This window comes from Danio rerio, chromosome 20, assembly GCF_049306965.1.
Source record: "Danio rerio strain Tuebingen ecotype United States chromosome 20, GRCz12tu, whole genome shotgun sequence".
NCBI lineage: Eukaryota > Metazoa > Chordata > Actinopteri > Cypriniformes > Danionidae > Danio > Danio rerio.
The window spans coordinates 29,515,191-29,528,390 of NC_133195.1; the positions used below are offsets into that span (position 1 = coordinate 29,515,191).

The 13,200-nt window shown below is 34.1% G+C and overlaps 1 protein-coding gene across 5 annotated transcripts in view; it reads right to left on the minus strand.

The window, feature by feature from the left end:
- gmds (GDP-mannose 4,6-dehydratase) overlaps positions 1-13,200 on the minus strand; it is a 113,546-nt gene that overhangs the window by 90,176 nt on the left and 10,170 nt on the right. For 3 of the 5 annotated variants that reach the window (XR_012395424.1, XR_012395425.1, NM_001102475.2), the window contains exons 2-4: positions 10,411-10,455; positions 9,846-9,933; positions 8,146-8,255 (exon numbers count right to left, since the gene is read on the minus strand). Coding sequence is in view for 2 of the 5 variants with exons in the window: in NM_001102475.2 (NP_001095945.1) it covers positions 8,146-8,255; positions 9,846-9,933; positions 10,411-10,455 (243 nt within the window). In the remaining 3 variants the exon portion in view is untranslated. Of the gene's footprint in view, positions 1-8,145; positions 8,256-9,724; positions 9,746-9,845; positions 9,934-10,410; positions 10,456-13,200 lie in introns of all 5 variants that reach the window. The other 2 variants (XR_012395423.1, NM_200489.3) reach the window with 1 other exon arrangement.

The window sequence follows — 13,200 nt, forward strand, 5'->3', positions numbered from 1 at the left end:
TTTCTCAGATAAACAAAAAAGCATATTCTGAAGAGCATCAAAAAAAATTGACATTGACAATGTTGACAATTGTCTTTGACATTCATAGAATGAAAAAAGATACTATGGAAGTCAGTGGCTACTGTTTTCCAACAATCTTCAAAATATCTTATTTTGTGTTTATCCGATTAAACAAAAATTCAAACAGGTTTAGAACAAGTTGAGAGTAAGCTAGAGTATTTTTATTTTTGGCTGAACTATCCCTTTAACATAAAAAACACTCTCAGGCCCTGTTTACACCTGCCTTAAGATGTATTTGGGTTGATCGGATCACGAGGGAGACACATTCCTGTTTACACCTGGTGTTTTAATCCGTCTCTTTTATCCACTTTTAACCTCTTTCCTGATTTCTTTAACATGAGGGTCTATAAGTGGGTGTATGTACGGGCTTTATCTAGTTTCATCTAATATTGTGAAAAAAGTTTACAAAATCTACATGCGCTATAAATACAAAAGGAGACCACCGAAAACAATATGGATAGCAGCAGCTTTTGTTTGCTCTGATGGCAGTGAAGGTTTGTGTTTAAATTAAGACTATAAGAGAGCATTGGTTTTTTTTCTGCTTTTAACCCTAGCTTACTGCCTATTTTACTGGATGGTAAACGTTTGGTTGGCATCTGGGTTGTGCACTTTGATAACATTTCTAAAAATTAGAATGGTAGGTGGAGAATAGGTGGTCTTTTATGGCAGTTTGAATGCATTCGCCCACATAAGCATTTACACTATGAGAGCAAACCAGTCTAATGAGTTTTGGATGGCTCTGGAAGGCCCTGTTTACACGTGTTATTAAGATGCATTTTGGTCGATCGGATCACAAGTAAACAATGGAGAGACACTGCTCCCCATACCTGGCATATAAACTGTTTTCTTTTTCTTTTGTCCACCATTAATCACTTTTTGAAAAAAACAACACAGATGTTGACATAGAAATGTATTACATATAATTCATGAGAGAGTAATTTAGGAGAAATATGTCATTTATTTTCTTTATCTCAGAAGAATTTTGCATTTCTATAGTTTAGACATAGATTACTGGCTACATTAAAGAGATGAAAATTTGCAAAAATGAAAATTTATTTACCCTCAAGTGGTTCCAAACCTTTGTGAGTTTTTTTTTTTAATGAACAAAAGAAGATATTTTGAAGAATGTTTAAAACATGTAGAAATCGACTTCCATATACACAAATACAATAGAAGACAATAGCTACAAGTTTCCAGCTATCTTCAAAATATTTTCTTTTGCATTCATCAGAAAAAAGAAACGCAAAGAAGTTTGAGACGAAGAGAATCTTAGTGAGTAATAGACAGAATTACGGGTGAATTACGCCTTTAAAATAATAGTAACATTATTTAAGGACATATGCTCAAATTGAGTGTCTTTACGAATAAAATCACTAATTTTATGCAAGCAATCAAGAGCAAATACATAGAACTCATATGAATGACAAAAATATTATATCTATATGTTACTTTCTAATGATCATTCATTTAAATTTAATTGATCAATGATTTCACGCATTAAAATTTAATGCTCACAAACTTATTTTATAACAAAACTTATTTATGAATTTAGGTATTTACAACTGAATAAACTTTTGAGTATATGAGCAGGAGCTTTCATTTCTGTTTAAACATTGTGCACTTTATAGAATCAGGACTAAGTAAAACTTTTCAAACCAAATTTAAGATTACTAACAGCAAAAAGTTATTAGTTATTAGTATTAGTATAAGCAAATTAGTATTTACACTTGAAAGCATTGCTATTTAGGGAAACATCAATTTATAGATTTTTGCCTTAAAACAAATCTGTGTGTGTATGTGTGTGTGTGTGTGTGTGTGTGTGTGTGTGTGTGTGTGTGTGTGTGTGTGTGTGTGTGTGTGTGTGTTTGCCTCTTTTAGTCTCAGCCTAAAGTGCCACTTCAACTCTGTCTATCATGTGATCTAAGTTTGATGTGGTCGAATGTGACTAATTGTAGTGTGCAATCCCACAAGGCAGCTCCATTTGCGGTTATTTGATAATAACCGCAAGATTGAAACTTGTACAAACATCAACATGTAAAGTACACCATTCTCTTATTGTAGTGAAGCCGTATAGTCATACGCTGACATTGAGCCACTTTTCACCTTTTCTTTAACCAGTCCTGTCATCGTCAAACAACATGCTACAGACAAAGTCCTGGCATGACTGAACAGTTCACTTTCATATGGAAATATCCTTTATCTTTCCATTGTTCGCACACACACAGAGCTCCCAAAGCTGGTATATCCCACTTGAATTATTTAGAGTTGTTTTATTGTTATCCTCTTGCATTTTTTGTTGTGATGCATTTCCAACAGGTGCTGCCCTGCATGTTTTCCATGTTAACACTATAGATATGATGAATTAATTATCATTAGGATTAAGACTATTATTCAGACACTTAGCAAAACAATGACATTTTAACCTCCTATTTTGTGACAGAATTGTTAATATCAATTCTTAAGAAGAAATAAAAAAAATAGTTCAAAAATTTGGGATCGCAGTTTTTTTTGTGCTTTTTATCCATGCTAACTAGGCTGAAATTATTTAATTAAAATTTAATTTACATTTATTTTTAATTTTAATATATTTAAAAAAATTGTATTTATTAATGATAAAATAATACAGTAGAATGAATAAACATACATTTTTTTAAAAATCTAATTGAAGGCAACATTTTAAATGGCAGTGCACAAAAAAAAAATACTGGATTCCACACAATTCCTTCAGGTTTTCCCAAAACAATCTAATTAAGTTCATTGAATAATTTTTGATTAATTTAATTCTATGTATATTATTTTAATTTTCTATTTATTATTAATAATATTTTTTCATAGGTCGTGTGTTGTGGACCTCTTGGCCAGGTAACCCTTGTAAATGAGATCTTGATCTCAATGGGTTTTTTATCTGGTTAAATAAAGAACCCTATTTATACTTACAATTTAAAGTGCATTGAACGTAAAACATAAAAGTTGTCCCAAAAAAAAACCTTAAGAGTTGTGTTTCTTTAAATAAGCACTTTAAACAAGTGGCAAAACTTGTATAGCCTGTTTGGTGTGTATAGTTAAGTATCTTATAGAATATGTAAGTTATGCATTTTTTAAATAGCTGTTATGTCCAGTGTTGTGTTTGTATTTATGGTTAATTTATGTAGCACCGTTGTCCTGCGAGACACGACATTTCATTCCTCGATATGTCCACACATATAGCGAAATGACAATAAAGTTCGATTTGACTTGCAAAGTAATTTTTTAAGTGTATGTTTGTCCATTAAATATAAATAAAAAATGATTATTATTATTATTACTTTATGTTTTGCTTAATATGCAATTTTACATACACACACTATTTACATTTGTAATGTGTAAATAATAAAGCTTTAAAAATAAATCTATCATATTTGTAATGATCAATTACAATCAATTTTGTTACATTATGATACATGTTTAATATAAAATAGCAAAAAGGAAAATTCACGTTAGCTCAAAAACTAATATTAACCGATATTTCCTCAACTATAATACTAACTTTTAAATTTAACAATAATTTATTAGTAAATATTGAAATTAACTTAACAATGAATCATAAACATGTTAGATATCAGTTCATTACAAGTTCTCATTAAGTCATTTAATTAACTTATGCTCATAAATTAAACTCTATTGTAAAGCCTCACCATAATAATATTTATTTACGCTCTCATTAAGTCATTTAATTAATTAATGCTAAAAAATTTAATCTATTTCAAAGCCTCACCTTAATAATAATTATTTCTATACTAATTGGTCATAACAGAGGGAAAAAACTGTCAGGAAAAAAGAAAATAAAAATCCAGCCGTGCAACATTAAACCTGAAAACCCCATGACTTTATTTTAACACGATCGCAGTTCATTACAGTTTTTACGCCTGTCGTCCTTCTGTCATTTATCCTTCAGATTTATTTGGAGAACTCAAACAAGCCTTTAAATGCTCACAGACAAAGAGAGAATGTGGATGGAGGGGGGAAAAAAAGCACATCACTTTCTTCCTCAAATATTCCTGTAAGCAACAGCGAATAGCCTACTAAAAACCGCCAAGCGCTGCTCTCAAACAAAACAGCACTTTGCTGACCCCTGTGTGTAAAAACGGGAAACCGAGCGTGTGTGTGCATGTGTTTTCTCTGCCACTCTTCCTGCCATATCCAAACAAAGTGCGGTGAGTAAAAAATGTAAACTACAATCAGAGAGTAGCAGTGATCTACCACTTTATTACTACGGGCACTGATTGAAACGCCAATCTTTAATGAACACTAGCGGCTAACGCACACACTTACGAGCTCACAGGCCTAAACTGATGGTATAATTAAATCAAGCTTGTTTATTTTTCCACATAGCAATCTTGATTGCGGCTGTCGTGGTATGACAGCAGACTTTAAATATGAAGTCCTATGTCTGTGCTTAAAAGTACTGTACTTTTTATTCACTGCACTGAAGCTCTATTGTGATGTTGAGCATCCTGCTGTTTTTTTGTCATCACAGCAGACGGTCCTCCTGATGGGTCACCCAGAAAACCTAGCTTATGGTATAATGGGTTCTTGTCTTTTGGCCAGTGAGTTTCCACTTGAATTATTTAGTTCCATATTACGGCAGCTGCTGTATTTAACTGTACGTGTTCAGCGAGCGCCCGCAGGTGCTTTTCTGGATCTTTCCATCCTACTGACTTACAAAACCAACCATTGAGGCTCATGAATCATTTTAAACAAACACTGGCTCCGATATTTAAAAATGTATCTTTTAAAGGTGACAAACTTAAATGTAAATCACAAGAAAAAAGCACTTTGTAAGCTAAATGTTTCACAAATAATAATAATAATAGTAACAATAATTAAAACAGGGTTTCCGCAGATTTTATGAAGTCAAATTTAAGGCTATTTAAGACCATTAGGAATATTTAAGAGTTATACAGGGTTAGGATTTTTTCTAATGGCCAGGTATTATCATGAGGAGTTGTGTAAACGTGTTTAGTTTTATCAATTATTAATTTTCTTGTCGGCTTAGTCCCTTTATTAATCCGGGGTCGCCACAGCGGAATGAACCGCCAACTTATCCAGCAAGTTTTTACGCAGCGGATGCCCTTTCAGCTGCAACCCATCTCTGGGAAACATCCACACACACATTCACACACACACTCATACACTACGGACAATTTAGCCTACCCAATTCACCTGTACTGCATGTCTTTGGACTGTGCCAGAAACCGGAGCACCCCGGAGGAAACCCACACGAACGCAGGGAGAACATGAAAACTCCACACAGAAATGCCAACTGAGCTGAGGCTCGAACCAGCACTACCTACTGCACCACTGCTTCGCCCAGTTTTTAGTTTTATTTTTTTTTTTTTATTTAGGGAATTTTGTTTTTATTTTTTAGTAATTTATTTGGGGAACAGCTGTTGTGAATTGCATCTCCTTGCAATAATAAAAACTTACATATAAAAATAAGATTATATTGAGATGTATAGTTGGTCATTGGAAGAATGTCAGCCCAAATTGAGTAGCTTTACTTGGAAAAACAAAATTAAGACCTGTTTAAAACTATTTAAGACCTACAACCAGGGTATATACTGAAATCAGAGAGTGAAATTCAATAACTGTCAAGACTCTTTCCATACATGTTGAGACCTCATCGCCACTTTTGGTTTCACCCAGCTACTTTAGCGACATTTTAACGTACAGTATATTTACTAAATACTGATTGTAAGAAACTAATCCTAAACTAAAACATTTATCATATACTGATTAAAAATGATAATTGGTGCCTGTAGAACTGCAGGATTTTCACAAACTACACAGCACCCCAATATTCAGATAAAATTCAGGCAAACCTTAGCGTACAACTATACATTGTAGAATCAAAAATGATAAAAAACTTAATACCTTTAAAAAAATTTTTTTTTTAAAAAGCATTGAAGACTTTTAGATATTTTTAAGGGCCTTAAATTTCTTTAAACTCATTCATTCATTTTCTTTTAGGCTTAGTGCCTTTATTATTCCGGGGTCGCCACAGTGGAATGATCCGCCAAGTTATCCAGCACGTTTTACGCAGCGGATGCCCTTCTAGCTACAGCCCATCTCTGGGAAATATCCACACACTCTCATTTACACACATACACTACGGACAATTTAGCCTACCCAATTCACCTGTACCGCATGTCTTTGGAATGTGGGGGAAACTGGAGCACCCGGAGGAAACCCACGCGAACGCAGGGAAAACATGCAAACTCCACACAGAAACGCCAACTGACCCAGCCGAGGCTCGAACCAGCGACCTTCTTGCTGTGAGGCGACAGCACTACCTACTGCACCACTGTGTCACCACTTTCTTTAAAATGATTTATCAGTTTTTAATTTTAATAGCTTTTAAGACCCCGTGGACACCCTGTACAACACAATATATCAGTGAAAATAAGACTTTTTAACACCTAAAATTTAGGTCTTTTTAATTTGAAGACATTAAGACTTTTTATGGCCCAGCAGACACCCTGGCAGACTACCAATTTTATAGAAAAAAGCATAAACTGTTGATAGATTTGGCTTGTTCTGTGTTTTGTACCAAACACAGTGGTTTTCAGACTATTGTAATTTGGACTTGGATGTTTTTGAGACCACAATTTTTCCAATATAAGGGGTACAAAATTGTGATTTAGTGTGAAAAACTTTGCTTGTATATTAAATGTATATAACTAAATGCATATTAAATGTATAGACCATCTGGGGGGATGAATTGTCTCTTATTATAGTTATGAAATAGTTTGATAACAAGCAGGAAATGTTAATTGGCCAATAACAGGACAACATAGAAATGGTCTATATAAATTAATGTCCAATAAAGTATCCACTGTAATTTCCACTGCAAACACAACGGTTCTCAAGCAACTTTTATTAAAAGTTTGGAAAACTTTTTTCTGTATATATTTCTGTATATATTAAAAGATATATAAACACACACTTTTGTCATTTTATTGGTTTTTACTTTATCACTATAGGTTTTTACCATTTTTTTCAGCTTTAGTTCGTTTAAAACAACAAGAATAAAGTTTAGCAGAATTATCATTGCCTTTTGGCTATAATCCGAATCAAATCCCAGCTAAAGTCTTAACTTTCTGAGCAGAAGTTTTTATTTCATATCCTGTTCTGCTTGGAAAAAGGCCACAAAGACAAATGCTCTGCGGAAGAAGTGTCATGTTTTACAAGGAATACATTCCCCCCAAAAAAGACAATTCAGTCATCATATTCACACTCTCATGTCATACCACAACCACATGACTTTATTTGTCTGTGAAAGAGAATGAGCAAATGATGACAGAACTTATTTATTTCTTTTGGATTGACAAATCCTTTAATTCCTGGTCTTACGATTATTCCAAAGAACTTGTTTCTTTGTGTGGTTAAAATGTTTAACACTACAATAAAACATGACACTGTAGTTTCTCTCTTATTCTCAGTTAAATACATTCAGTTGTTGTTTTTCCTGTGACTGAACATCAGAGCATCATGAATAGCTGAAGGAAGCTAAGTCTCTATTAATGTCTTGTACACATCCCTCAATATTATCTTGTCTCATTCTGCTTTTGATCTTATTCTTATTCCGTCATCTTTCTTTCTTTTTCTCTCTTCCTTGCCCTCACTTTAACTGCCGTTTGTGCTTTTTTTCCCATAAATTACCCTGTGGAGCACCCACACAGAAGTTCACATACACACACACACACGCACCCCGTCCGATGGCCAACTCGCTGACTAACATCCCCCTGACCTCATCCCAGATGACTAGACATTAGGGGTGTGGGTAAAGGAACAGAGAGTGAAAGAAAGTCTTCTGTATTTGGTTAAGACTTTTTTTTTCTCTCCCTTTCCAAAGTAATACTTGGACGGGGTCATTTGTTCACCTCACAGACACTGAGAAAGAAACCAAAGTCATTATGAAAGCGTTTGCATGTGTGTGGGTCTGTCCAGAAGGAAAGCTGACAGACAAAGAGGATCTGTGTGATTGAGAAATAGAGGGGAAGCTAGAGTTCAGTGAAAACGAGAGTTTTTTTTTTTTTTTTTTACCTTGACGTGGCTCTGTGCTCCGAGGTTGTAGATTTCTGTGGGTTTGACTTCATTGATGATCTTCACCAAGCACGTGCTGTCGGTCAAGTCTCCATAGTGCAACTTCATGTCTATGAGAATCAATTTGATCATCTTTTAATAACACATTGAGCAGCCTGATACAGCTTCACTGTCTACTGGAAAGATTTAAAAGCTTTAAAAGAGTTTTGTCCTCCACATCTGCTCAAGTTTAAAGAGATAACTCACCTAAAAATGACAATTCTGTCACTGTTTACTCACCTTTTGCTTCAAACTAATATGAGCCTCTTTTTTTTTCTGTTGAACTATAAAGAAGATATGAAGAAAACTGTACATCTGTAACTATTGATTTCTATACTAATTCCTACAATGAAAGTCAATGGTTACAGGTTTTCAGCTTTTTTAAATATATCTTCTTTTATGTTTAAGAGAAGAAAAAATGCTTGAGAGCGAGTAAATAGGGAGTAAATTTTCATTTTGGAGAGAACTATGCCTTTAAAGATTGTCACCTAAAGCGAAAGCTATCAGACCCAACACAACACAAAATCATAACTATGTCTGAAATGTTCACATATTCTTTTGCTGAAGATTTAAAATACATAGCTTCCCATCACCGGATCAACTGGAAAGAAAAGATTGTCTGTCTCTGGATTTTTTGTGCAAAAAAACAAGAAAAATTGGTGATTCTATTCTATTTAAAAATTCAGCTTTTTTAGCTCTCGGTCAAAACCAGATACAGACTGAAGACCTATTTGGATGGCAAATGTTTTACATAGGAACTAAACAGTGACATTATAGCCATTATTTAACTCTCATGTCAGTGTTTTTTTCTCCCAATATCCAGGAGAAAATTCTTGGTCAAGCTTAGAAACCCCATAGTCAATAATTTAATCCCAGGCCAAATCATCTGGATACATTGAGGGCAACATAATTTTAACAGCACAAATGATACAAGTAACAAAGAAAGCGTGTTTCAGAAAACCCAACTGAACTGTGGACATCAGACATAAATGCAAGCATAAATTGTCTGTTTGTAGGGTATGTGTGTGCAGTATTTCTAATTAGGGCAGTGTACTTGTTTTAACAATGTGTGATCTGACATTGACTGACTTTTCAAACAATAAACCTTTGCAAACATTTACTCCAAGTAAATTCTACATTTTGCTTTTGAAGGGCAAAATTATTGTCTGCCATTTTATCTTTTTCAAAACTACAGAAATTTTAAGGAGTGATTTCTGTCATAAATCACCTGTCACTACCACTCTTGTTTGTAGAGAATGAGATTACACACTCAAAGCAAGAGTGACAGCCATATTTAGTTGCACTGCCAATGAGTCATAGCTGTATGAACAAAAACTGAAAAAAACTCTTTGTCTCCCCCCGATTAACTGCAGTCCAAATGCACGAGTTTTATCACGGAGGAGCCGTGCCAATTTTTTTTCTTCTGATGTCTCCCAAAAGTAACAATTACCATCCAAATAGGGCTTAAGAACGTTTAGACTGTAACCATAAAGGAAAATGCCTTATAAAAATCCATTAAAATACTGAATAAACAACTTACGATCCTTAGTAGCTCCAATGCCTAGTAATATTTTACAAAGATTAGTAAACATGCATGCATGTTTTACAAATGTATTAAACAGGATTATTAATATAGGCATGCATATTGATTTGTAACTCACTTCCTTCTGTGTGCGTTTGAGGGTTATGATAAAGGTGCTCGATCCGACCCGTGTTAAAAGAACTGGACCTGCGGAGGATACCGTGAACCTGTCCAAAACACCAAAGACACTCAATCTCAGCAAACTGCACATTTTCAAACAGACTTAAAACATGATACTGTTGAATAGGTTAGAGCATTAGAACATAATATTGATGCAATAAGGATGCATTTAAATGCTCATGAGTTATATAAGATATTTAAAATGTGACAAACAATTTCAAATTAATGCTGTCATTTTGAACTTTTGATTTGTTTAAAAAATAAATTAATAGAAAATAATACACAAAAAAAATCAAGAAATTTATTTGACACAAAATAAGTTGAAATACCTCTGTTTTTCTACAATTTATATTATAAATAACAAAATGTACAGGGCACCTTTAAATGAGATGCATCCAATTTAAATTTGAATCTCATGAAAATCGGACTTAACAGACAGCGGGACAGATTTGCATTAGATAAAAGCGAGAAAGCTTTCGGACTTGTTTGTAGGAAGTCTTTCAGGGTTGTGTTGATTTACCCACCTCATAACCTTTAGCCAAGAGCAACTCTGCCAGGTAGGACCCATCCTGAAACCACATAGAGGGAGAATTATATTTCAACTTTTGAGAAACGCAAACACACACATTTACGGCAAGCATTACCCAAGAGAGTATGCAACACAATGACCATTTCTTTCTGAATATCATGCGCCAGACCACAGTGAAAACACGCCTACATTACACTAATAGGCTTTTTTGCACACGTACACACTCATTCATGTTGAGATTCACCCTCATGTCGTTCTGTAGTTGGATGATGCACTTTATATTACAGTACATGTACTTAACACATGCACTTGCCTAAGAAAATAATGTTCCCACTTCATATTAGGTGGCCGTAACTACTATGTATTTCCATCAAAAAATAAATACAATGTACTTACTGTTTTTATAATGTATTGCAGAACACTTGCACCGCACTTGAGGTGGGATATAGTAGTGTTAGAGAAAGGTTTGGTGGTATGGGTAGGTTTAAGGGTGGGTTAAGGCAGGGGTTCCCAAACGTTTCAGCCCGCGACCCCCAAAATAACAATGCCAGTGACTCGCGACCCCCAATATCCTCTGAGGTGGTTATAAATACAGAAACCTTGCATGCAATGACGCACACACACCAATTAAATTTGTGTCAGTGCTTTAAATGTGCCAGAAAGTATAACCTGATGTTATAAAATCAAAATGCATCTGACGCTATTGCTGCCTTTAATATAATGTAATTACCCCAGGGGTCGCAATCCAATAGAACTAGTAACTATAAGCTACTATAGTAACTATATAGTATATAGTAACTATAAACGACTATTTTTATTTTCAGTATAGTTATGGATAAAATATGTTAATTCTTATGGTTTAATAAAAATAAATAGATTTTTGGAAATCACCAGGCGACCCCCCTTCATTGCCCCGCGACCCCTCGTGGGGTCCCGACCCCCACTTTGAGAACCACTGGGTTAAGGTGTAAGGGATGGTCAACAGTGTAATTACAAATGCAATTATGTAATGTAGATGTAATTACATGCATGCATTTAATCAATCATAGGTACATGTATTTATACAATATGTACATTGTGACAAATGATTAATTACAGTGGAAGTACATATTAGTTAGGGCCACTTAATCTAAAGTGAGACCAAAGTAGTCATTATAAAAAGCAATTATTTTGGTTAAGGTTATTTCAAGGGTAAGTTTAAGGACTGTAGCTATTATTCTCCAGTTTAGATAATGAATATGATTATGAATAAGCACTGTAAAATATAGTGTTTATACTAGTGCACTGTTTGGCTATGACCAAATAAGAATCTTCTAAGATATATTTTTGTACTTTGCACAAGAAAGAAACTCAGAGTTTGCGATGTAACAACAGTGAGTACATGATCACAGAACAGCCATTTTAGGGTGAACTATCACTTTAACGCCAAAGAATGTCCTTACCAAATTGAGCTCCATACATAGTCTGCAAAGAATGCAAGAAAAACAGTGGGCTAACAAGCAACTATAGGAGTGCCTAGGGGCTACATCACACACTGCAAGCCAGTGTGAAGCAGTCCTACTGAAGCAGTACCAGTATTGATATTGATTACTAAACCAGTTTCATCAACTATTACTACATATTAAACAACATAGGTTTACAAATAGAAGTCACCAAAACAATTAATTTTTCAACAAAGATCAAATGATAAAGAAATAAATATACACAACTTTATAAAAGATTCTTAAAACGTACAAACAACTTCGACAGAGACAACTGTAGAGACAATATCAATAGAATTTGTAAATGTCTTACTTTCTAGGTCCCTAAACACATCTTTAAATGTTTGACCTGATAAAAATCTTCATAAAAAATTGGGCAATTTTACAGTAGGGCTGGGCCGATAAATTGGTATCGGTCATAATTGATCAAACACCATTGTAAATAACGATTTTAAAAAGTGAGGTATGTGTCTGTTGATCGCGTGCCTTGGAAGGAATGGCAATAAGCGTGCTTTTAGACGCGATATGTCAACAGACTCAGGTTAGGTTTCATCATTGCCTCCTCAGGTCAGAATAAACGCAGCGGTGAGGATATTGTTAAAAAAAGGCTGTAAGGATGACGCCAAAGAGGCTTTTTGGTTTCTTTTCTTGTACATCCCAATATCTGATTTTTTTTTGGCATAGTGGTAATGTAGTGATTTAACTTCACAATTTGTAATGTTGCAGTAAGCATTTGAATAATGATGGTTGTTTCCTTTACTTGAAAGCTCAGATTTGATTAATAATTTGCTTTGTTTACAGAGTTTGAGGTTTACTGTATCATTATTATTTACACCTTAAAGTTTGCTTTGATTGCTCAGCGTTAGAACTTTATTGCTCACACTTTGTAACATTTTATTTATCAAGTTTAAGAGTCTGTTCAACACTTATGTTTATTTTTTTTATAAGACATGATATGAGATATTTTTGTGTTTTTGACTATTAAAACTATTTGGCTTAGTAATGTTGCTAAATTAAAATAAAGTAGTTAAATCAATTTTTAAAATCCTCATATCATAAATGGATTGTAAAAGAAAATTCAACAATTATCGATACAGAATGATGTGAAATATTATATCGTGATTTATTTAGCTGTATTGCCCAGTCCTATTTCACAGACAAGCTACTGCCACAATATTGACTTCTTAGCCAGATAACTACACTGAAAATATATTATATACTTTTTGAAAAAGTAAATTACATTGTATAACAGTACAGATTAACTGTGTACGCTTGACAGCTGTACTGTCCACCCCATTCATAAC